Raw genomic sequence first — 26,822 nt, forward strand, 5'->3', positions numbered from 1 at the left:
CTTCACTTACCATCGTTGGACATATATTGATTAACTTATTCAACAGTTTGAGATTAGGACAAAACATACATAAAACGCCTGTTATTGATGAAAACAACAAAGACATTGAAATAAAAATTACAAAAAAATGAAAAAGCAAAACCATCAGAATCATAAGTTCAAATTAAATGAATTAAGCTGCTTTTGAGGGATAGACGTATCCTGTTCAAAAAATGGTAATCGTGAGTATATTAAGATTTAATTTGATCTATTGTCATTTTATCAATGTATAAGAGTTCATATATTTATTCTTACGAGGAAGCTCCAGGCATGCTCCAACTATGCTCGGAGCTTTTGAAATAGGCTCTTCCCAGCAGATTATATCACAAAAAGCATGAAAAGTATCATGATCCATTAAGATGTCAATCAAAATCTATAGCACATTGATAAAAAGTGTGGGTCACATAAATATCGATTTTACTTTTATAGCATTATTTTAATTTTTGGAGAATTTTCAAGAATTTCAATTTTACTATGAGTCTTTAGTCACTAGACTATTATGGCAAATCGTTGAGAAGTAAAATTTAGATCAAAATTGGCTGCATATATTTTTCTTTCACAAAAAGTTTCATTTCTGCAAATTTCCTTAGTAAGTTAAATAAAACAATGACACCTGTCAGGGAATGGCAAGACATTACTCCCAAACAAACATCAATCTACCAGACGTATTCACAATGATAATGCTGCGGCAAGAATATAGTTAAATTAAAGCCTTGTATCATATCTTTTTCTGTCAAAACTACACGTTTCCAATGTCTGCTGAGGCGAAATATATGGATTTTAAAATGTTTATTACGCTACAGACAAATAACGACTGAAATTTCTGGATTCAATTGACAAGATTCCGTTTACCTATCACTTTACCAATAGCAGTTGCAATATTTTAAATTGAATGAGGAACTGTACTTCTTTGAAGATCGAAACACTAACTTTTTATAATGCTTTCAAAATAAATGCTATTGTCATACGGCTTTAAACGAAACATACCTTCTTCCTGTCTTATTCTTTCTGTGTACCTTAGTCTTTCTTCCTCTGCAGTAGATGTTGTATCATTATCAAGTGAGAAATATACATATTGATCTTTGTTAATTAGTCAATGCATTTACATATTAAAACAATACAAACAGGTCAAATATCGGTAGACTACATTGGTGCAAAGAGACGTGAACTAAATTTAGATTCTTTAACCCAATATTATAACAGTTTTAATCTAAATCAAAAGTGGCTTTTGGTTATTTCACTCAAAAAATTAATAAAAAGAAAAAAAAAATTTGGAAAACAACTAAAAGGTTGACAAGGGCCGAGGGATGAAAGTTGTTTACATTTCCTAATAAAAAAAGGTATTGACATTTTTTTCTACAGCTAAGAACTTATTAGTACATTTATTTATCTTCAAGAGGTTAATGTTTTCAATGTACTCTGAGGTATGACTTTGGTTTATTTCTGATTTTTCCAGAATGTAGGTGTAAGATGCTACTTTAGGAAATTAGTTAATATAAACGGTTTTGGTTTTACTGTTACATCACAACCAAAATCTCTAAACTAAAATATTCAGATCAAATTTATTTTTTCATTTATCTATAGAAGTTACATGAATTTGAAAAGATTGAAGAACTTCAATATAATTTTATTGACGGGGCCTCGGTGGCCAAGTTGTCGAACTACTGTATCTCTAGAGAGTCATTACTGAAGTTGTGAATTTTATTTCCGCACGTGCACTTGACTCAGAACTTAATTGACTAGGGTTGTTAGATTTCCTACCGAATGTCGATGGTTCTTTCCGTGCACTGCTGCTTTCTTTATCTATTAAAACTGACCGCCAGGAAATAGCACAATAGTATTAAAAGTGGTGTTTAACACCAATCAATCAATCAATCAATCAATCAATCATTTTATTGGATTTCAAGGAGCAAAATAATAACTCATCTGATATCTTTTGTTTTAAAATTATATTTTGCAGATATATGATATAATACTAGTTTTACCAAACAATTTTAGATAAACCTTACCTGCCTGCTTTTTTCGGTTTTCTTCTGCAATAAAATTTGCATAAATGTTAATTAAGGACGACGTATACTATTAGTTAAATAGTGTGCTAGTGACCTAATACGATATATATGGGGTCAGTAAATTCCATATGGGGTAAGAGCGAAGCTCAATCGTATTAGGTCACTAGCACATGTGTAACTAATATTATCTTACCTCCTATACATTTCTAGGAACATGATTGATTAAAAGCAACCGCGTGGGAACCGTGTATATTCCATATTAGGTTAGAAGTTGGGGATTATTTCAATACACGGTTAGTAGTGGTGTTGCGTCCCTTTATTAAAACAATACGGTGTTGAGGAAAAATCTTAAAGGTTTCAACAGACGAAAATTGATGATGGAACGATTGAAATAAATTCTTAAAACACATTTAAAGCTAGCAAGTTGTTATTGTTGGCATTTGTTTTTGGATATCCAACGGAAGTAGGTTCTTAATACTACCGGCATTGAAGACTTGGTCACTTTAATAGGCTACTATTCTAAATACCACATGTTAAGATAGTCGGTAAGATAAAGATAATATTTCATATTCGTCAGAACATTTACTTAGTGCTTATAGATAACGATATAAAGCATGTTGTTTTGTTTCAACAACCAACAAATATAACATATTAAATGGGTATTATAAGAATAGGTTAAAAAGGGATGGAATTTTCTTTTGCAAAGACAAAAAAGAAAATTTGCAAAAAGTATCATCATTAAAAGTTATGAATTTTATTCAATATAAGGCTTTTCCAAAAAGATATTTTCCTAAAAAATGTAAATGTTTTAGATAACATTTATTGAGGTAATTCTTTTCCTGACTCATATTTCTTTCTACCTAAATGTATGTGTAAAACAGCTACTTTAAGTGAAATAGGGAGATAATAACGGTTTGTGCATCATTGTGAAATATCAATTGACATTTCTTTACTTAAATATCCAGACCAAATTCAGATTCAAATATTGCAAAAGGCTATAAATTACGGTAGATGCCGTTTTTAACTTTGGAAACGAATATGCATATGTACTAGTTATATTAATAGCTATCTAAATCTCCACTTTTTAATATCTATTAATGCTAGCTTTAATTGTCAAAAATGCCTTTATTCCTATTTAACGGTTCCCTTGCAAATGATTCGAAACACCAACTGGTTACCAACTACAGCCGATCGCATCCAATCAAGTTCGACATGATGTAAAATCAGATGCAAGGTAATAATCAGGTGCAATAGTTCAGATAGTAGTAGATATCTATGCCTATACCTTATACCTTATCAGACTTCACTTACCATCGTTTACATACATTCATTAACCTCATCTGAATTTCTATGTTTTCAAACACAAAACAAATATGACCGATGAGAAACAACAAAGTGTAATAAAAAACGAACAACATTATTACAAAGAAAAATATCATGATATTAATCACACCTTAACATCAGCTGCGTACAAACTACCTAAATGTTGAAAAGATGTCATGTGCTGTAAGTGTTAACAGTTTCTGAACTAGCGGTCTAATAACTCATTTGTTTCATGTAATATTGATTGATAGGTAAAGCATACAAAGTCACAGTGGAAAGATTTGTTTTGAAAAATTATAATATTCAAATTGCATTTGAAAAATATACCTATAATATAATATTATGAGCTTTATCTTCAAATGTAGATGCATGGTGATATTGCTCGAAAATGCATCAAACTAAACACTAGTTGTGAATTCTGATCAGACAAAAAAAAAACCAACCGGAAAAAGTCCCTGAAAAGGAATCAGCGCTATTCATAAGGGATATAGTACCTTAATTTCGAATCAAAAAAAATATTCAGAATTTCATACAAGAACAGATCAACTGGTTACTCGGATGATCATAGCCTATTGGACAAATAGTCCACCAGCAGAGGTATCGATCCAGTGGAAGTAATAACATTATAATTTACTGCACAAGATTCGCAATTTTTCGCCAGTTTGTATGTTGATGTTTCGTCGTTGTGACGAGCACAAAAACGAATATTTAGTTGCTGCAGGACAACGACGTGAGAAGAATGTAGCAAACATATAGATTTGAGCTGATGAACGCGCGCAAAAAAAATATCTCATATTCGTTTATCTATATTAAAAACTCAATGTTATAATGATATTGGTGTAAACCGCTTTAATGCAACTTTAAATGAACCGTACCTTCAAGTCTTCGTCGATTTTCCTCTGAAATAAAATAAATCAAAAATTGGCAAGGAAGAACATTAAACTTTGGGCACATCGCACAACAAATTAATTATCTGAAATATATAGAAGGTATGCTATGTATACATGTATATTGGTTTCAAATTCTTCAATACAAAAGTAAACCGAAATCATCAAAGCAATTGAAATGAATAAGTCGTGGGGCATTATTGCAAACGGGGAAAAAAGACAAACAACCGTTGATCACCGCAAATAAATAACAGAAAGGGTACATAGTTACTAAACAAAATAACTGAAGTACAAATGCATAACTTTTACAGGTAAATTCCGATGAGAAAAAATTAAAATTATGTACTTAAGACATCATTCTATCAATATCAAGTACAACGGGGCAGGTTATGGTTCGCTAATATTAAAACGGACCGGTTGGAGGACTTTAGTTATACTCATTAATTAAAGGCATTGTCCAAGAAACGGATGGACGCGTCATAATACACATTTTATTTTACGGTAGACATAAATTGTTTTCAGACAATTAAATATTCTACTCCAATGCATACTATGAGACGTAACCATGAAGAGGACGGACAAGAATCGCAACCACAAATTATAAAGAACACAATTGCAAAAGCAAAACTTTCTGGGGCTAGATTACCGAATATTTTTGAAATTAAATGTTAAAATATTCTAAAACCAATTGCTGGCATGGTATTGGTTATGTTCTTCTAATATTATTCATGATTGCATGATACTAAACCTTTAATATAGATTTATTGCACTTAAGATGTGAACAATGACCTTACCGCTACAGTTTAACTATAAGGTAACCTGAAATTGTTAGTATCTATAAGAACAGGGTTTCATATAGATAAGTATTATTTTCTTATATTTCATATTAAAATAGTATAATTAAATATGTTCAATAACAATATAATACACTAATCGGAATTTAATTATATACTTTTTTTTACAATTAAATACAATGTTCAATAATAATATAATACACTTATCCGAAATTGAGTATCTACTGTCCGTTCATCTCGTTAATCAATTGAATGATTTAAGTGTGTGGAATGATCGGATGGTTTATCTTGTTTAAAGGTGAGAGCATGCTTTTTAATGAATATTTATTGTTGAATTTGCCGATTTGATATATATTCTACTCGGATTTTAAACTTATTAGGTGAGCAATTTATTTATTTATCTTACAAATATCATAAAAGTTTTTTGTTTTGTGGAGAAACACAAATTTCTGTTTTTTAAATTAAATTTTGAAACACTTGGACTGTAGTGTATTCTTTGTCTAGATTGTAGGATCTTACGTATTCGTCAAATTCAGATTTAAAGATTATGAATACATTAGTAGATTAATTTCTTTGGTTGGATACATAGTAAGACTTGTAGATAGCAAATCCTATGATTTTCAGAATTATATTGAATCCGATATACTCGCTATCTGATTACTTAACTGATATGCCAGCTCCAGACTTTAATTAAACTGATTGAAAGATTATGATTTTATCATATGAATATCAGGCACAATCCTTCCCGTTAGGGGTTTAGTATTATACCATCATAACATATATGAGAAGAAAATAACCCGTGTCATCCCAACAACTGGTTTTGTAATAAATGTGTTTAGTTCTGATGCAAAGACCCTATAAGTGAATCAATTTTAACGCCAAAATATGCAATCTTTAATGACCTGACAACAGTATCGTAACTATATCCCTTCTAAATAAGTCTATTTAAAGGTTTTGTTAGTTTATGAGGTGAATACTGACATTTTTGTGCTTTATAAAGAATATTTCAATAAAAATGTGGATGTGAAATACCTGAACGTATACAAAGTCTGCATGTTGAGCTATATTTACTAATGATGTCCTTATACCTTATAAAATTTAGTAAATGTTTTGACTAGTTTGTGATATCGAAAACCCTGTTGTGATAATTTTTCAGTAATACATAAATTACTCTCGTTAAAATCTAAAACATTGTCACTCACACCAGCGAATCGTACAAGTTGAGATATATAAACACCGTAAGATGGTAACAAGGGAACGTCACCATCTAAAAATTGATAATTAACGATAGGAAATGAAAAATCATCTCTTTTATCATAAATTTTAGTATTAAGCTTTCCGTTAGTGATATAGATATCAAGATCGAGGAAAGGGCAGTGGTCATTGTTAGTATTAGCTTTATTTAAAGTAAGTTCACCAGGATGAATTTCGTTAGTATACATACTGAAGTCGTCATTATTGAGAGCCAACATATCATCAAAATATCTAAAAGTATTATTGAATTTGTTGATCAGATGTTGTTTCGATGAGTCTTTGCTGATTTTTGTCATAAATTGTAACTCATAGCAATACGAACACAGGTCCGCTATAAGTGGTGCATACCGCGCTTCATACAAAAGGTACTTCGGTCAACGCTTTTCACCCCAACAATGAAGTTACAAAAAGAAGCATCCAATTCTTAAATAAAACTATGTTGTATAATGATTCCATTTTTACGTATTAAATCTGTAACTGTTGTAGAAGTTATTTGAGTTTTGCCTCTTATCAATGAAAGATCTTTAGTTAAACGTGACATGTAAATAATTTTGAATTAAAATATCAATTTTCAAACTATTTTCGTCCATTTTTTATACAGCAGTAGTGTGTACCATAAGCAAAATAGTTTTAAGAACTGTTGAGAATTGGTTACTGCTTGATATCAACACTATTATTTTTAATATCGATAAAAAGGCTCATTTGTTATTATACTTCAAATTAACAACAGGCGTTTTTATCAAGAAATATCCAAACAGCACTCGTTATGAAACCTGTCAAGATTACGTTATGAATACACAGAATATTATTTATATCCTAATGGAATCATCAGATTAAAAGCAGAGATTATTGTCTTTGACAATTGAAATCATCATAGATTGTCATTAGCAAGATTGTTTTGGAATTTGTTCAACATACAAACTCCAGTTGAATATTTGGGGTAAAATATTTTCGAAAATAGTCAGCTTCACCCTTAAAACCTTCGATCGGGATTCCCTACTGGACTACAGTATCAGTCAATTAATTGAAATACATGTGACGCCATTTTCATCTTTTTTACGTATACTCCCATGGTTTAAGTTGGCCGGTAAGGTTACAAACTACAGCCGTTCTCATTCAATCAAGTTCGACATTATTTAAAAGTCCGATGCATATAGATAGTGGTAAGGATCTCTGCAAATACTTTATGCCTTATCAGACTTCACTTACCATCGTTGTACATATATTCATTAACCTAATTCAACAGTTTGAGATAAGGACAAAACATACATAAAACGTCTGTTATTGATGAAATCAACAAAGACATTGAAATAAAAATTAAAAAAAAATTAAAAAGCAAAACCATCAGAATCATAAGTTCAAATTAAATGGATTAAGCTGCTTTCGAGGGATAGACGTATCCTGTTCAAAAAATGGTAATCGTGAGTATAAAAAGATTTAATTTGATCTATTGTCATTTTATCAATGTATAAGATATCATATATTTATTCTTACGAGGAAGCTCCAGGCATGCTCCAACTATGCTCGGAGCTTTTGAAGTAGGCTCTTCCCAGCAGATTATATCACAAAAAGCATGAAAAGTATCATGATCCATTAAGATGTCAATCAAAATCTATAGCACTTTGATAAAAAGTGTGGGTCACATAAATATCGATTTTACTTTTACAGCATTATTTTAATTTTTGGAGGATTTTTCAAGAATTTCAATTTTACTATGAGTCTTTAGTCACTAGACTATTAAGGCAAATTATTGAGAAGTAAAATTTAGATCAAAATTGGCTGCATATATTTTTCTTTCACAAAAAGTTTCATTTCTGCAAATTTCCTTAGTAAGTTAAATAAAACAATGACACCTGTCAGGGAATGGCAAGACATTACTCAAAAACAAACATCAATCTACAAGACGTATTCACAACGATAATGCTGCGGCAAGAATATAGTTAAATTAAGGCCTTGTATCATATCTTTTTCTGTCAAAACTACACGTTTCCAATGTCTGCTGAGGCGAAATATATGGATTTTGAAATGTTTATTACGCTACAGACAAATAACGACTAAAATTTCTGGATTCAATTGACAAGATTCCGTTTACCTATCACTTTACAAATAGCAGTTACAATATTTTTAATTGAATGAGAAACTGCACTTCTTTGAAGATCGAAATAATTACTTTTTATAATGCTTTCAAAATAAATGCTATTGTGATACGAGCTCATACGACTTTAAACGAAACATACCTTCTTCCTGTCTCATTCTTTCTACGTGCCTTAGTCTTTCTTCCTCTGCAGTAGATGTTGTATCGTTATCAAGTGAGAAATATACATATTGATTCTTTAACCCAATATTGTAACAGTTTTAATCTAAATCAAAAGTGGCTTTTGGTTACTTCACTCAAAAAATTAATAAAAAGAAAAAAAAAATTTGGAAAACAACTAAAAGGTTGACAAAGGCCGAGGGATGAAAGTTGTTTACAATTTCTTATAAAACTAGAGGCTCTCAAGAGCCTGTGTCGCTCACCTTGATCTATGTTCAGATCAAAGAATGGACACAGATAAATTTATGACAAAATTGTGTTTTGGTGATCATGATGTGTTTGTAGATCTTACTTTACTGGACATTCTTCTTGCTACAATTGTCTCTATCTATGATGAACTTGGCCCAGTAATTACAGTGGAAAATATATTCTAAAAATGTACAAAAAGTTACAAAAATTGATGAAAACTGTTAAAAAATGACTATAAAGGGCAATAACTCCTTAACGGGTAAACTGATAATTTTGGTCATGTTGATTTATTTGTAGTAGATCTTACTTTGTTGAACATTATTGCTGTTTACAGTTTATCTCTATCTATTATAATATTCAAGATATTAACAAAAAACTGCAAAATTTCCATAAAATTACTAATTCTGGGGCAGCAACCCAACAACGAATTGTCCGATTTGTCTGCAAGTTTCAGGGCAGATAGATCTTGACCTGATAAATAATTATTCATGTCAGATTTGCTCTAAATGCTTTGGTTTCAGAGATATAAGCCAAAATCTACATTTTGCCCCTATGTACTATTTTTAGCCATGGCGGCCATCTTGGTTGGTTGGCAGGGTCACGCCACACATTTTAAAAACAAAATACCCAATTGCAAATGATGATTGTGTCCAAGTTTAGTTAAATTTAGCCCAGTAGTTTCAGAGGAGAAGATTTTTTAAAAGAATACTAAAATTTTAGAAAAATGGTTAAAAATTGACTATAAATGGCAATAACTCCTTAATGGGTCAACTGACAATTTTGATCATTTAACTTATTTGTAGATCTTACTTTGCTGAACATTATTGCTGTTTACAGTTTATCTCTATCTATTATAATATTCAAGATAATAACAAAAAACTGCTAAATTTCCTTAAAATTACTAATTCTTGGGCAGCAACCCAACAGCAGGTTGTCTGTTTTGTCTGAAAATTTCAGGGCAGATAGATCTTGACATGATAAATAATTATTCATGTCAGATTTGCTCTAAATGCTTTGGTTTCAGAGATATTAGCCAAAATCTACATTTCGCCCATATGTACTATTTTTAGCCATGGCGGCCATCTTGGTTGGTTGGCCGGGACACGCCACACATTTTAAAAACAAAATACCCAAATGATGATTGTGTCCAAATTTGGTTAAATTTGGCCCAGTAGTTTCAAAGGAGAAGATTTTTTAAAAGAATACTAAAATTTTAGAAAAATGGTTAAAAATTTACTATAAAGGGCAATAACTCCTTAATGGGTCAAATGACAATTTTGGTCATGTTGACTTATTTTAGATCTTATTTTGCTGAACATTATTGCTGTTACAGTTTATCTCTATCTTTAAACCATTGTGGTGACGTCAACCTATTCATTTACCGTGGATTCTTTTTCTAGAATCAACGCTTCCTAAATCCGTCGCTGAAATGGACTCACCAAATTATATTCAATTGTGTTCTTTGTGTGTCTAATTTCATTAAGTTTGAATTGGCCAATTTACTGAATTCTGTTCACTAATAGAATTATTTTAAAAACTTACCTTTAATCTTTGTAATTTCTGTATGCCTGCACTGGGAATCGAACCCGTCCATGAATTCTCATAAGTGTCACTAACATCATCATATCGACGAAACCTCTCGACTACCAATTGGTTACGATTTAATTGTCTAACGTATATATATAAATGAATATTTGATATACATCGGTACAACGGACACACATGGATTGTACATTTATATATACAATAATAGGCATTCGTAGTGTATCAGTTGGTAGCCGCGAGGTTTCATGGTTATGCTTAATGAGTTAAGACTTGGCGGTTTAGGTTCGAATCCTTGTGTTTCTTATTTTGTTGACTATTTTCTTTAGTTTTCCGGTTTTGTTTCTTGTTTTTTAAGTTATTGTGGATATTTTGTTTAATAAAAGCGAGTTTATCCGTTTATAATCGGTTCATTGTTAGCTATTCCACATGTTTGAAATGAAAATGTTTACATTCTAGGTGTTCATTTTTGTTTTATAAATCAATATAGTATGATTTCATCTGTTTATTCGCAAATTCCTATGCTAGAAAATCGGGCTATGCCTAGAAGAAGACTTCTTGTTAGAAATTTCGGACACATGCTTTAAATATATGCTATATATGTTTTTTGTCAAGTTGTTGTCCCCGGCTTTGACATATTCCCCATTTTCATTCTCAATCTTTTGAGAAATAAGATACAATATGTCTCATTTTGCCAAAAATGTTCAGATGCCTGACAAATGAAAATCTTTAACGGCAGACGTGGTGTGTTCAGCATGTATTTGTATTGTTTTAACCATTTAATTGTAATATATATAATTTATTGTAATGCATCGTTTGTCACGATAACCAGGTTATTTAAACTCACTTACAATACCTTCTAATTAAGAATAGGCTTTAATTTTGAATAGATATTATCACAATAGTTTAAGTTATAGATACAATGGATAAGCGTTGATTCATGAAAAACAAACCATTCGCCCTGCGGGCTCATGGTTTCTTTTTCAAGAATCAACGCTTATCCATTGTATCTATATCACATAATAGTATTCAATATAATAAGCAAAAACTGCAAAATTTCTTTAACATTACTAATTCAGGGGCAGCAACCCAACAACGAATTGTCCGATGTGTCAGAAAATTTCAGGGCAGATAGATCTTCACCTTACAGATTACTTGACCCCATGTCAGATTGGCTCTAAATGCTTTGGTTTTAGAGATATAAGCCAAAATCTACATTTTACCCGTATGTTCTATTTTTAGCTATGGCGGCCATCTTGGTTGGTTGGCCGGGTCACCGGACAAATTTTTTAAACTAGATACCCCAATGATGATTGTGGCCAAGTTTGGTAAACTTTGGCTCAGTAGTTTCAAAGGAGAAGATTTTTTAAAAGAATACTAAAATTTTAGAAAAATGGTTAAAAATTTACTATAAAGGGCAATAACTCCTTAATGGGTCAAATGACAATTGTGGTCATGTTGACTTATTTTAGATCTTATTTTGCTGAACATTATTGCTGTTACAGTTTATCTCTATCTATAATAGTATTCAAGATGATAAGCAAAAACTGCAAAATTTCTTTAACATTACTAATTCAGGGGCAGCAACCCAACAACGAATTGTCCGATTTGTCAGAAAATTTCAGGGCAGATAGATCTTCACCTTACAGATTATTTGACCCCATGTCAGATTTGCTCTAAATGCTTTGGTTTTAGAGATATAAGCCAAAATCTACATTTTACCCCTATGTTCTATTTTTAGCTATGGCGGCCATCTTGGTTGGTTGGCAGGGTCACCGGACAGATTTTTTAAACTAGATACCCCAATGATGATTGTGGCCAAGTTTGGTAAAATTTGGCCCAATAGTTTCAGAGGAGAAGATTTTTTAAAAGAATACTAAAATTTTAGAAAAATGGTTAAAAATTGACTATATTAAAAGGGCAATAACTCCTTAAAGGGTCAAATGACAATTTTGGTCATGTTGACTTATTTGTAGATCTACTTTGCTGAACATTATTGCTGTTACAGTTTCGTTCTATCTATAATAATATAAGATAATAAGCAAAAACTGCAAAATTTCCTTAAAATTACTAATTCAGGGGCAGCAACCCAACAACGAGTTGTCCGATTTGTCAGAAAATTTCAGGGCAGATAGATCTTCACCTAACAGATTATTTGACCCCTTGTCAGATTTGCTCTAAATGCTTTGGTTTTAAAGTTATAAGCCAAAATCTACATTTTACCCCTATGTTCTATTTTTAGCCATGGCGGCCATCTTTGTTGGTTGGCCAGGTCATCGGACACGTTTTTTTAACAAGATATCCCAATGATGATTGTGGCTAAGTTTGGATTAATTTGGTTCAGTAGTTTCAGAGGAGGAGATTTATGTAAAAGATAACTAAAATTTACGAAAAATGGTTAAAAATTGACTATAAAGGGCAATAACTCCTAAAGGGGTCAACTGACCATTTTGGTCATGTTGACTTATTTGTAAATCTTACTTTGTTGAACATTATTGCTGATTACAGTTTATCTCTATCTATAATAATATTGAAGATAATAACCAAAAACAGTAAATTTCCTTAAAATTACCAATTTAGGGGCAGCAATCCAATAACAGGTTATCCGATTCATCTGACAATTTCAGGGCAGATAGATCTTGACCTGATAAACAATTTTACCCCTGTCCAATTTGCTCTAAATGCTTTGCTTTTTGAGTTATAAGCCAAAAACTGCATTTTAACCCTATGTTCTATTATTAGCCATGGCGGCCATCTTGATTAATTGGCCGAGTCACCGGACACATTTTTTAAACTAGGCACCCCAATAATGATTGTGGCCAAGTTTAGTTTAATTTGGCCCAGTAGTTTCAGAGGAGAAGATTTTTGTAAAAGTTAACAGACGCCGACGGACGCAAAGTGATGAGAAAAGTTCACTTGGCCCTTCGGGCCAGGTGAGCTAAAATGGTATTGACATTTTTTTTTCTACAGCTAAGAACTTATTAATACATTTATTTAGCTTCAAGAGGTTAATGTTTTCAATGTACTCTGAGGTATGACTTTGGTTAATTTCTGAGTTTTCCAGAATGTAGGTGTAAGATGCTACTTTAGGAAAATAGTTAATATAAACGGTTTTGGTTTTACTGTTACATCACAACCAAAATCTCTAAACTAAAATATTCAGATCAAATTTACTTTTTCATTTATCTATAGAAGTTACATGAATTTGAAATAATTGAAAAACTTCGATATAATTTTATTGACGGGGCCTCGGTGGCCGAGTGGTCTAAGTTGTCGAACTGCTGTATCTCTAGAGACTCATTACTGAAGTTGTGAATTTTATTTCCGCACGTGCACTTGACTCAGAACTTAATTGACTAGGGTTGTTAGATTTCCTACCGAATGTCGATGGTTTTTTCCGTCCACTGCTGCTTCCTTTATCTATGAAAACTGACTACCAAGAAATAGCACAATAGTGTTGAAAGTGGCGTTTAACACCAATCAATCAATCAGTCAATCATTTTATTGGAATTCAAAGAGCAAAATAATAACTCATCTGATATTTTTTGTTTTAAAATTATATTTTGCAGATATATGATATAATACTAGTTTTACCAAACAATTTTAGATGAACCTTACCTGCCTGCTTTTTTCGGTTTTCTTCTGCAATAAAATTTGCATAAATATTAATTAAGGACGACGTATACTATTAGTTAAATAGTGTGCTAGTGACCTAATACGATATATATGGGATCAGTAAATTTCATATGAGTTGAGAGCTAAGCTCAATCGTATTAGGTCACTAGCACATATGTAACTTATATTATCTTACCTCCTATACATTTCTAGGAACATGATTGATTAAAAGCAACCGCGTGGGAACCGTGTATATTCCATATTAGGTTAGAAGTTTGGGCTTATTTCAATACACGGTTAGTAGTGGTTTTATGTCCCTTTATTAAAACAATACGGTGTTGAGAAAAAATCTTAAAGGTTTCAACAGATGAAAATTGATGATGGAACGATTGAAATAAATTCTTAAAACACATTTAAAGCTAGCAAGTTGTAATTGATGGAATTTGTTTTTGTATATCCAATAGAAGTAGGTTCTTAAAACTACCGGCATTGAAGACATGGCCACTTTAATAAGCTACTATTCTAAATACCACATGTTAAGATAGTCGGTAAGATAAAGATAATATTTCATATTCGTCTTAATTTCGAATGATTTTTAAAATTTTCAATCCCAAAAAATATTTAAAATTTCATACGAGAACAGATCAGCTGGTTACTCGGATGATCATAGCCTATTGGACAAATATTCCACAAGCAGATGTATCGATCAAGTGGAAGTAATAACATTATAATTTACTGCACAAGATTCGCAAGTTTTCGTCAGTTTGTATGTTGATGTTTCGTCGTTGTGACGAGCACAGAAACGAATATTTAGTTGCTGCAGGACAACGACGTGAGAAGAATGTAGCAAACATAGATTTGAGCTGATGAATGCGCGCAACAAAATATCTCATATTCTTTTGTCTATATTAAAAACTCAATGTTATAGTGATATTGCTGAAAACCGCTTTAATGCAACTTTAAATGAACCGTACCCTCAAGTCTTCGTCGATTTTCCTCTGAAATAAAATAAATAAAAAATTGACAAGGAAAAACAATAAACGTTGGGCACATCGCACAACAAATTAATTATCTGAAATATATAGAATGTATGCTATGTATATATGTATATTGGTTTCAAGTTCTTAAATACAAAAGTAAACCGAAATCATCAAAGCAATGGAAATGAATAAGTCGTGGGGCATTTTTGCAAACGGGGAAAAAAGACAAACAACCGTTGATCACCACAAATAAATAGCAGAAAGGGTACCTAGTTATTTAACAAAATAACTGAAGTACAAATGCATAACTTTTCCAGGTAAATGCCGATGAGAAAAAATAAAAGTTCTGTACTTAAGACATCATTCTATCAATTAAGTACAACGGGGCAGGTTATGGTTCGCTAATATTAAAACGGACCGGTTGGAGGACTTTAGTTATACTCATGAATTAAACGCATTGTCCAAGAAACAGATGGACGCGTCATAATACACATTTTATTTTACGGTAGACATAAATTGTTTTCGGACAATTAAATATTCTACTCCAATGCATACTATGAGACGTAACCATGAAGAGGACGGACAAGAATCGTAACCACAAATTATAAAGAACACAATTGCAAAAGCAAAATTTTCTGGGACTAGATTACCTAATATTTTTGAAATTAAATGATAAAAGAGGGACGAAAGATACCAAAGGGACAGTCAAACTCATAAATCTAAAACAAACTGACAACGCCATGGCTTAAAATGAAAAAGACAAACAGACAAACAATAGTACACATGACACAACATAGAAAACTAAAAATAAACAACACGAACCCCACCAAAAAACTAGGGGTGTTCTCAGGTGCTCCGGAAGGGTAAGCAGATACTGCTCCACATGTGGCACCCGTCGTTGTGCTTATGTGATTACAAATCCGGTAAATATTCTAAAACCAATTGCTGGCATGGTATTGGTTATGTTCTTCTAGTATAATTCATGATTGCATGATACTAAACCTTTAATATAGATTTATTGCACTTAAGCTGTGAACAATGACCTTACCGCTACAGCTTTGACCATGTTAACTACGTACATGTAACCTGAAATTGTTAGTATCTATAACAACAGGGTTTCATATAGGTAAGTATTATTTTCTTATATTTGATATTAAAATAGTATATTTCATATTACCGGATTAACTTTTGACTATCTAAAAAAATCTCAAAATGTTTTTTCTACATTTTTAAAATTAAACGTTTGATATGAGTTAAGATTGTAAGATATACTGAGTGCCAATGAAAACGCAACACTTGTAAATTTCAAATGTTTTAAAAACAAAATAAATATTATTCTTTTTAAATGTTTACCTATATCGGTTTAAAAATGAATCGTCGGACTTCTTTCGACAACTATACGCTTGAATGACTTTAGAAAAAAAAGTTACGTGCTTGGTTACAGAAAAGGGGGATGAGTGGAGTGCATCCGCTATTTTACGCATGAGTGATTTTCGCATTGTGTGTTTTGGAAAGCCTCGCTTAAGAATTGATTTTTCCCATCCCCTTTTGTAAGCCACTGTAATAAACTAAAGCGTAGATGCCAAGACTTTCAGACAACCAAAGACATGAACTTTGAGGCATGGTGCAAAGAGGCATTTCATGTCGTGAAATTGCACGTAGTATGCAGTGTTCATCCTCAACAATTACCAGATTTATTCAAAGATTCAATCAAACTGGATCTTTGAATGATAGTGTCGAGATTACCACGGGATTACGACGTTCCTAAGTTTGTACATTACCATTGGCGACGTTGGCGACTTCAGTGACGTCGCCGTGGGCTGTTTGAGTTGTTATTAAAAGTTATGACTGAACAGACGTATTTGTTATATTAGCGAAAATATCCTACTTTTAACCTCCACATTTATGGTACCGTGACCAATTGATTTAAACAAGCTCAAGTCGATACGATCCGGGAACAGAAGTGCTGTTACAAAACTCATTCGAAAGATAGATGCAGCGAATCATGATACAGATTTCGATCCAGAAGAATTAACCGCAACATTTGACATCCTTATTCAGAAGCAAAAGTTATTGAACAACTTTAACGAACAGATACTAAATCTAACGGAGACGGAAGATATAGAGAACGAAATCATAGATTCAGATGAGTATTGTATAACGTTAGAAACAAAAATAAGACACATAAGAAATTTTATTCAAGATACTAATACCACATAAAAGACACGTCAGAGTGAAACTTCATCGCAAATATTAAATGTTGAACATCAACCGTTCGTCTCAGCAAACCTAACAGTAAACTCATGCACGCAGTCGTCCCAATATCCGTTCTCTCAAGCTAGTAACACAGTGAGTACTAATTTAAATCCGTATACATCCGCAAGCAGTCAGAATCACTACTTACCCAAACTCTCAGTTACAATATTCACAGGGAATATATTAGAGTGGCAAACTTTCTGGGATTCGTATGAATGCGCCATACATTTAAACCCTTCATTGACCGATGTCCAGAAATTTAATTACCTCAAAGCACAATTACAGAATGAAGCATTACGCACCATAGCAGGTTTTGGGCTCACTAATGCAAACTATGCGGACGCCATTATTTTATTGAAGGAGAGATTCGGACAAACACAAAAAATCACGCAAGCATACATACAAGCATTATTAGAAATTCCATCACCACGAAACCATCTTATCAGTTTGAGATAATTTTATGATCCAATGGAAACTTACGTCAGAGGGTTAGAGTCTTTAGGCCAGTCACAAGATTCGTATCGAACATTACTTGTACCAATTATTTTGAATAAATTACCGGGAGAAATTAAGAAAAACTTTGACGTGAACATGGAACAGAAAACTGGTTATTACGAGATCTCCGGAAAAGTATTTACAATGAAATAAAGATAATTGATGCGGGACAAAACACTGAAACTTCTAACAATTTACAAAGTACATCATCGTTCTTTACTGGAACTAAATCAACAAAACCCCGCCAAATTCAAGCTCTGAATACAAGAAATATACGCCAGAATTTAGACACTAAACCTTGTGTATTCTGCCACGATGTACACGCACAAGCGCATTGCGCGAACGTATCGGATCCAGCATCACGTATGAACATTATAAAACGGAAGAAATTGTGTTTCAACATCGTATACATGAATGTAAGTCAAAACACTTATGCCGAAATTGCAACAAAAGACACCACACAAGTCTGTGTACTGTACGCCAATTTAACAACAAGAACCACGATAATGACAGGAGTAGACAAAGCGTGCAAAATACAAATTGCAGCCAACAGCATATGATTTTCAATGGTAACAATGGACAAGCTAATCAGACATCTGTACATTTGGTAAATGGCACGAATCAGAAGGAAGAGGACACGTCAATTTTATACTCATCGTCAGTCGAGGTACGTACAAATGTTCTTTTAAAAACTGCAGAAGCACCCGTATGGTCAGACCACTCATGTAGAGACACCCATATACTTTTTGACGAGGGAGCACAAAGATCATTTGTGACCGAAGATTTAGCACAAAAACTTAATTTACATTCAGAAGGAACTGAAATTATACAGTTATCATCATTTGGAGATAGAAACAAAAACGTAAGACATTTAGATAAATCGACAGTGTTCGTAGAAACAGATGCAGGACAGAAAATACCGATACACGTTCTAATTGTAACAATGATTGCCGTACCTTTGCAGAACAATATTCGCCACATCAACAGAGGACTGAAATATTTACGGGGACTTAAGTTAGCACATCCGGTAACACAGGAAGAGTCTTTCGAAATATCGTTATTGATCGGAGCTGACTACTACTTAGACTTAGTCGAGGATGAAGTTATACGGAGAAATGGTCCAACCGCCGTGAGGTCAAAGTTAGGTTTCTTACTTTCCGGTCCAGTAAGCGACAAGAGGGATGACTCGTTGATGGGTACTAGCATTTTTAATATTCTTATTTCTCATTAAACGGAGGAGCATGACAAAGAAACATTTTGGAGATTGGAATCGATTGGTATTAACTCGAAGGAAACAGACGAAGACGATACGGATTTTTTGGAAACATATCAAGACACTTCGATTGAACTCAGAGGTAATAAATACTTTGCAAAATTGCCATGGAAACAGGAAAATGACGAACTACCATCAAACTATACAGTCACAAGAGGAAGAACAGAGAACGTAATAAAGAAACTTAGTCAAGATCCTAAATTACTTAAGAAGTATGCAGATATAATCGCCGAACAGGAACGCATGGGATTTGTTGAGACGGTAGATGAAAAAGAACAAAAAGGCGGGAAAATTCATTACATTCCACACCACCCTATACACAAGGAATCTAGCACTCCTATACGAATAGTATACGACTGCAGTTGTCGTCAATTACCAAGTCATCTAAGTCTAAATGATTGTCTGATGGACACACCACCGAAATTAAATGATTTGACAAAACTCCTAGTACAGTTTAGAGCCAACCAGTTTGCTACATGTACTGATATTGAGAAAGCTTTCTTTTCTGTACCCCTATTTTTGACATGTTTACTCTTTGAGTGTGTTTGTTTTGTTCATGCATCGTTGACAATGTAATGGAATTTGATGCGACTGTCATACAAGTGAGAGGTTTAGCTAGCGATAAAACCAGGTTCAATCCACCATTTTCTACATTAGAACATGCCTGTACCAAGTCAGGAATATGACAGTTGTCATCCATTCGCTTGATGTGTTTGGACTTTTGATTTTGCCTTTTGATTTTTGATTTTTTAATTTTCCTCGGAGTTCAGTATTTTTGTGTTTTTACTTTTTACATGTTGGATTGAGCGAAGAAGATAGAGACGTTACCCGATTTTTATGGCTTAGTGACCCTACAAACCCAGGAAGTCAGCTGAAAACTTAAAAGGTTCAAAGCAGTGTTATTTAGAGCGACGTCTTCGCCTATACTCAACGCCACAATACAGAAACATTTGAAACAATTCGGAAACAATGAAACGGCTTAAATTCTATAAAGAGATATTTACGTTGATAACATATTGTCTAGTATGAACAAAGAGGAAGATTTACTTACGTATTTCAAAGAAGCAAGGAGCTTGATGGCTGGAGCTGGATTCAACTTGAGATCAAGGAGTTCAAACAGTGCTAAATTACTAAAATTAGCTAAAGAAGAAAACGTCCTAGATACGGATAAGTATACAAAAATACTTGGAATGTTGTGGAACAGTCGAAGCGACGAGATATTTTACCCAAAGCGTGAAATTCCTACACCGGAACTACTTCAACATGTTACTAAACGATAAGTTTTGAAATATTCTACAAAGATTTATGATCCACTCGGCTTACTTAGTCCGGTTACAATTAGAGCGAAAATCCTGATACAAGAGTTATGGAAATGTTGATTACATTGGGACGAACTTATACCAGATAATTTAAAGACTACGTGGATAGATTTGACCAGAGATTTGGAAAAAGCAATACAATTCACTATTCCTCGATATTATTTTAGCAAGCCATCAGCATCAACAGAATTAGTACTTCATGTATTTACAGACACAAGTTCAAAGGCGTATGGCGCAGCAGCTTATTTGAGTAACGAAAAAGAAACAACTTTAGTAATGGCGAAAACCAGAGTAGCACCAGTCACATCTTTAACCATCCCACAACTTGAACTTATGGCAGCAACCATCGGCGCACGACTAGCTGCACATCTTCATTCAACACTTAATTGTCCAAAAATTGTATTTTGGTCAGATAGCAGCATTGTTCTTCATTGGCTAACATCTACGAAGACTTTGAAACGTTTTATAGCTAATCGAGTGAGGGAAATAACAGAATTGACGCATCCATACAAATGGCGGTATTGCCCTACTGAAAACAACCCGGCAGATCTTCTTACAAGAGGACTTACAATTGAACAATTTGACCAGAGTATACTTGGGCGGAAAGGACCAAATTGGTTAACAGATAGTACAAAATGGCCAGAACTAAACAGCGCAAAAACACCGTTTTGACGTCACTGGTAGATAACAGAGAAAAGGAAGAGGAATTGGACAACTTGGATATGACACACCAAAAAAGTCTAGGCAGTATAACAAACATATTGGATATTTCGAACTATGGATCTTATATGAAATTATTACGTATTACTGCCTAGGTCATCCGTTTTATCCGCAACTGTAGACGGGATAGGATTTCCAGTAAAAGCGGACCACTGGAGGTCAATGAAATTCAAACAGCAGTAACTACATGAACTACTTGGATTCTAGATTGTCAAGAGTCTACGTATACAGATGAAATGTTATGTTTGAGAGGAACACAACACAGAAACACAAAGAAAGTACCCAGAGTCCGATAATTGGGACTTTTCTTAGACGAATCCGGTCTTATCAGATGTTACGGGGGAATACACAACGCACCAATACCAGAATCAACGAAATTTTCGTACCTTATACCGGCAAATCATCCGTTAACTAGACTAATTGTATTGGACGGACACGAAAAATAACTTCATAGTGGAATGAATGCTACAGTCACCTATATATTAGACAAACGTTTTGAATACCAACTATTCGACAGTATGCAAAGAAATAACTCCGCAAATGCGTTATTTGCCGCAAAGTGAATGGTAAATCGTACGTTGCACCAGACCTTTACCATAAATCAGATTACAGGAAGCACCCCCCTTTACAGTCACTGGAGTGGACTTTACAAAAGCATATATATGCCTGTTTACCTGCGCTTCTACCAGAGCCGTTCATCTAGAGGTGGTACCGAACCTAACCGAACATTCGTTTGTTCAAGCTTTTAGACGTTTCGTAAGCCGCAAATCAATACCTAAGACACTTATATCAGATAATGCAACTACTTTCATTGCAGGAGCAGAGGAACTAAAAAGAATATGTGAATCGGCAACATTAAAAGAAACGTTGTCTATACGAGGAATAAAATGGAAGTTCATACCAAAACGCGCACCTTGGTATGGTGGATTCTGGGAGAGACTTATTGCGCTAACAAAGACAAGCTTTAAAAAGACACTTGGACGAAATCAAGTTAGTATGGAAAATCTACAGACTGTCGTGACAGAAATAGAAATAATTTTAAATGACAGGCCACTTACATATTTTTCATCAGATATCAGAGATTGCGAGACGTTAACCCACGCTCATCTTTTGTATGGTAGAAGAATATCAGCGCTGCCATATCCGCAAATAGACAACGATCCAATCTATATGAATCATAAAGAACTCAACAAATGTGCACACAGACAAACTTTATTAATACAACACTTCTGTACCAGATGAAAGTCCGAATACTTAACTTCATTGCACGAATTTCACAAAACTTTAGGAAAAAACGAGCAATCTATTCAAATTGGGGTCATAGTTCAAATACATAATGAATCGCCTAGATTTAATTGGAAACTAGGTATAGTAAATGAACTTATTTAAGGCAATGATGGACTTATACGGGCAGCACGGATACAGACAAGCAATGGTGAGACATCCCAACCAATCGTTAAACTATTTCCGTTTGAGGTATCGGGGACACATTCGGATGCTACAAGCGATCACACTGACGAGTAACACGAAGACACAACGCAAAGAAGTACTAGACGAAATGAAATGCGAGCATGAAGGCCCGGGAAAAGATACGAAAGTGGATAACCAATGAAGACGAAAATGATGAAGAAGACTAGAACTTTGACAATTTTAAAATTGACTTTCGAAGTTAATTAAATTTTTCATTGATGTGAGCAAGAACTGAGTTAATTCAATTTAGTTCATTCATGGAGATAGAGACTTTTTTAATTTGATTTATTTATTTACAAATATGGCCAGTTAATGTGAAATTTAAGATAATTTGCACTTCTTTTGCGGCCCCCAGTATGTCGAGATTACCGCGGGATTACGACGTTCCTAAGTTTGTACAATACCATTGGCGACGTTGGCGACTTCAGTGACGTCGCCGTGGGCTCTTTGAGTTGTTATTAAAAGTTATGGCTGAACAGATAGTCATTTGTCTTCAGCATCATGCATATATGTTAGATAGGTTCCGTACGGCTGTCCAAACAGCAAGGGAGACTGTCAGTATCCATAAGAGACGAATCGGAGCAAACACGGTAAGACGCCGATTGCGCAGCAGTGGATTAGGGGCACGGAGGCCTTTCCGTGGTAACATGCTGACAGCAGTACGACGCCAAAATCGCCTTAGATGGACACAAAAGCGTCAGAGATGGTCACACAAGCAATTAACAACTGTCTTATGGACGGACGAATCAAGATTCCATCGTCGCCGTAGTGATGGACGAACTCGTGTGTGGAGACGAGAAGGAGAACGCTATGCAGATTCGTGTATCCAAGAGACAGATCGTTGGGGTTGTGGTAGTGTCATGGTATGGGGAGGAATATCATTCAACCATAAAACTCCCCTCATCACTATCAATGACAATTTAAACGCTCAACGCTACATTGATGACGTTTTACGGCCGACCGTTATACCGTTGATGACTAAGCATCAAGATGTTAATCTTTTTCAGCACTTCGCACGACTCACAACTGCATTCATCAACAACAACCATGTTCAGACATTACCATGGGCAGCCTTTTCGCCGGATATGAGTCCAATTGAACACGTATGGGATCAAATTGGACAAGCCGTAAAACGACGACAGCCACCACCAGTTACGCTACGCCAACTTGAAATTGCATTGCGGGAAGAATGGACAAACATTCCTGAACACCGTATCCGACGTCTTGTCAGGTCAATGCCACGTCGTTGTAGAAATTGCGTTGCAGATCGCGGTAGACACATTCGTTATTGAGACTGTGAGTTAGTGAATTGTAGCGTTGTGTTGCATAAACGTATTGCATTCGAATCGTGATAATTGTACATTTTTGTTTGACTTTTATCTTTAGATAAATTCTTTAACTGTTATTAACAATATTTGTAAAGAAATATTATTTTGTATCAAAAAAACTAAGTGTTGAGTTTTCATTGGCACTCATTATATATATTTTTAATAATTTGCCAAATGGAAGTTACTTTTTTTTCAAGCTACAGGTTGTACGAATTGTCAAGATAATCAATGTTGTGTTTGGAAACAATTCAATTTTTTTTAGATGAATCTAGAGGAAAGATAACTTTTATAATATGCTTTCAAAACAATAAAATAAAAATTGCAATCACGGGATTTGTTTGCCTGCTACTAAAAAAAATGTGGGTAAATGTACTACACATTTCTTTAAAAATGTTAGATTATCGTAATTTTGTTTTTCTTGAACCGCTTAGAAGAGAACGATAATTAAAATCTAACAGTTGAGTGGCAACATGTCTGAACACACGAATTCAATTTAACCCCTTAGCAAGAGATGGATTACGCATGAATTGTGCGTGTTTGGTTATTTAAAGGAAAAGAATCTCAAGAGTCAAAGTGAAACAAATGTAAATCATTTGATTGACTGATTCTATTCACAAAAAATCGTTCTTATACAGGTAAACACGATGATTAACATATATTCTTAATCTACAATATGAAATTAATCAGACCTAGAAAAATCCAATTGCACGAGTTTCCATTTCATTTATATCTATATATATGTTTATATCGCTTATTTTAACATCGTAGGTCTTCGGAGGTCAACCCGATAGGTAATTACATTGCATCAAGACTAGAAAACACGCGAAATGAAGCTACATATTAAGAATAATTATCAAGCCCATGCCCTGTAAATTGTTTATTTTAGACTTTTTACAATCTGGATAAATGTTTCACATGGTTATAAATGAAATGAGAATTTGAGTAAAATCAGTGAACATGAATTTGACAGCTAGTGCCCCTTTAATTTGATCCTTCCTTTTCATAGATTAGCAGAAAGGTGTGTTCTTTATATGTTACATCATCAGGTATGGTGGTCTTTTAACATGACGTCACAATAAGAAATTCAGGAGAAAATTAGAAAATCTGACGTCATATGTAAATGTCAACTAAACATTTGCCGAGAACAAAGTTTTCTTTAGGGATGAGCAATTTTTTTTCTCACACCGATCGAGAAATGAGAAAAAAGCATTAAAAATAAAGAAATATTTTTTCCTCTATTTAGATAAAAAGTTGCAACTGAAGTACATCCCTCGAAATTTTATACTTCATTAAAGATATAGATTGCTTGGGTTCTGCTATTTTTACAATCCAAGATGGCGGAAGACATCTGATCTACTGACTGTTGAAATGAACCCTACATTCAGATCTTCTTCGTTTTCTGTCTGAAATGATAGTCTTTGAATTGTTGAAAAGGGAAGCTACCTATATCTATACATATATAGATAGCTTCTATATTTAAAATGAAACAATATTTCAGGTATTTCAATAAAAAAAGTCAGACGAAACTAAAGGGACAACGAAAATATATCAACTCGACGAAAGACTTACAATGCTATTGCAAAGCTTAATAATAATAAAATAACACGACCAAAGGAAAAAACTGTGGTGCACACTTAATAATCCCCGTAGCTTGTTATTTTAAAGTGTGCACCAAATTTTTTATGTTATTTCGAATAAACAGAAAAAAAAATCATTATAATTTAATTCTAAATTCCATTTTAAGCCGGAGTAAATCGTGAACAAACGTTGATGACGTTACAGTCACATGACAAAATTATGTCTATGAGCTGATGGACGAAATGTTGTCAGCAAATCTGAAGACGCGTTACATCCAAAATTAAATCATTTTAATTTACATTTCAAATTCAACGTTGTTGTGATATTAACTAATTTTGTCTTTATTGGACCTCTTTAAATAAATCAGAAAGATAAAATAAGACTTTATAATGGTTTGCAAATAACTTAAGTCAAAGTAAGTCATTGACAGATACATATGTAGTGTATATCAAAGCGTGGTGCATATCTCTAAATCGAAGTTATGAGCCACTTTAAGTATTGATCAGTTTGCTATATTTAAAAAGAAAAAGATTTTCGAGTTGAAGAGTTTTAAAACTAAAAAAATAGCAAACATCTTGCGAAAGGGATCCTACTATTTTCGAAGTATTATAAGACATGAGTGTTGACTGCTAAACTGGTGATACCTTCGGAGACAAAAGTACAACAATAATGACATTGATTTGATTTTTCCAGATTTATAGTCAAAGTGTAATATGACTGTGTTAACAGCATTACTTTGATGTCGTTCTATAATACATCCGATACATGAAAAAATGAATCATTTGTTTACCCTGATCGTTTTATTTTTGTTATCATTCTGGAAATACACATAGTGTCCTGTATGAAAAAGATATACTTACTTATATCTAAAAGTAAATTATAAAAATAGGGTTGTATTGAAGGGTCGCTTCCTAAATCTGTGGGAGATTGATTCAATATAACGAATTGGCTTTATCTAATTTATCTAATAATGCGTTTCATCATAGGTCATTTTGTATTTAGTAAGAACTTGAATCAGTGATGTAGTATTTCTAAACGAACTGTTTCTGGTGTTTGTTTTTCTTAACAGTAAGCATTTGTTTTTGCAAAAATACAGCAAGGGAAGGATAGAGTGTGTATATTCCAGGAAAGTTTCATCCAAAGTTTCTATAAAACATAAACAAAATCATCAAAACAAAGCTAAGAGCTTTCTACAAAAAGGAATATTTACGTTTTCCAATGACTTAAGGTGGATCATCGGTATATATTTTCTCAGATAGAATTCTTATACTTTGGCAGAATGAAAAATTGAATATGCTTTTCTCAAAAATATAGTAAAAAGTATTGGTCATTGTTCTATTTTTTAAGCTACAATTCGTGCAAAATTTGCATAGATTGTTCATGAAAAAACAAATATTGAGAATAAAAAGAAATCTTTGAGATAGAGTTTTGAAATAA

General features: G+C 33.4%; 1 protein-coding gene across 1 annotated transcript in view; it reads right to left on the reverse strand.

The window, feature by feature from the left end:
* LOC139494430 (putative autophagy-related protein 11) overlaps positions 1-26,822 on the reverse strand; it is a 66,132-nt gene that overhangs the window by 14,626 nt on the left and 24,684 nt on the right. Inside the window, exons 5-7 of the mRNA XM_071282592.1 lie at positions 14,941-14,964; positions 13,970-13,993; positions 8,544-8,588 (exon numbers count right to left, since the gene is read on the reverse strand). Of these exons, the coding sequence (XP_071138693.1) occupies positions 8,544-8,588; positions 13,970-13,993; positions 14,941-14,964 (93 nt within the window). The remainder of the gene's footprint in view (positions 1-8,543; positions 8,589-13,969; positions 13,994-14,940; positions 14,965-26,822) is intronic.

This window comes from Mytilus edulis, chromosome 11 (assembly GCF_963676685.1).
Source record: "Mytilus edulis chromosome 11, xbMytEdul2.2, whole genome shotgun sequence".
Lineage (NCBI taxonomy): Eukaryota > Metazoa > Mollusca > Bivalvia > Mytilida > Mytilidae > Mytilus > Mytilus edulis.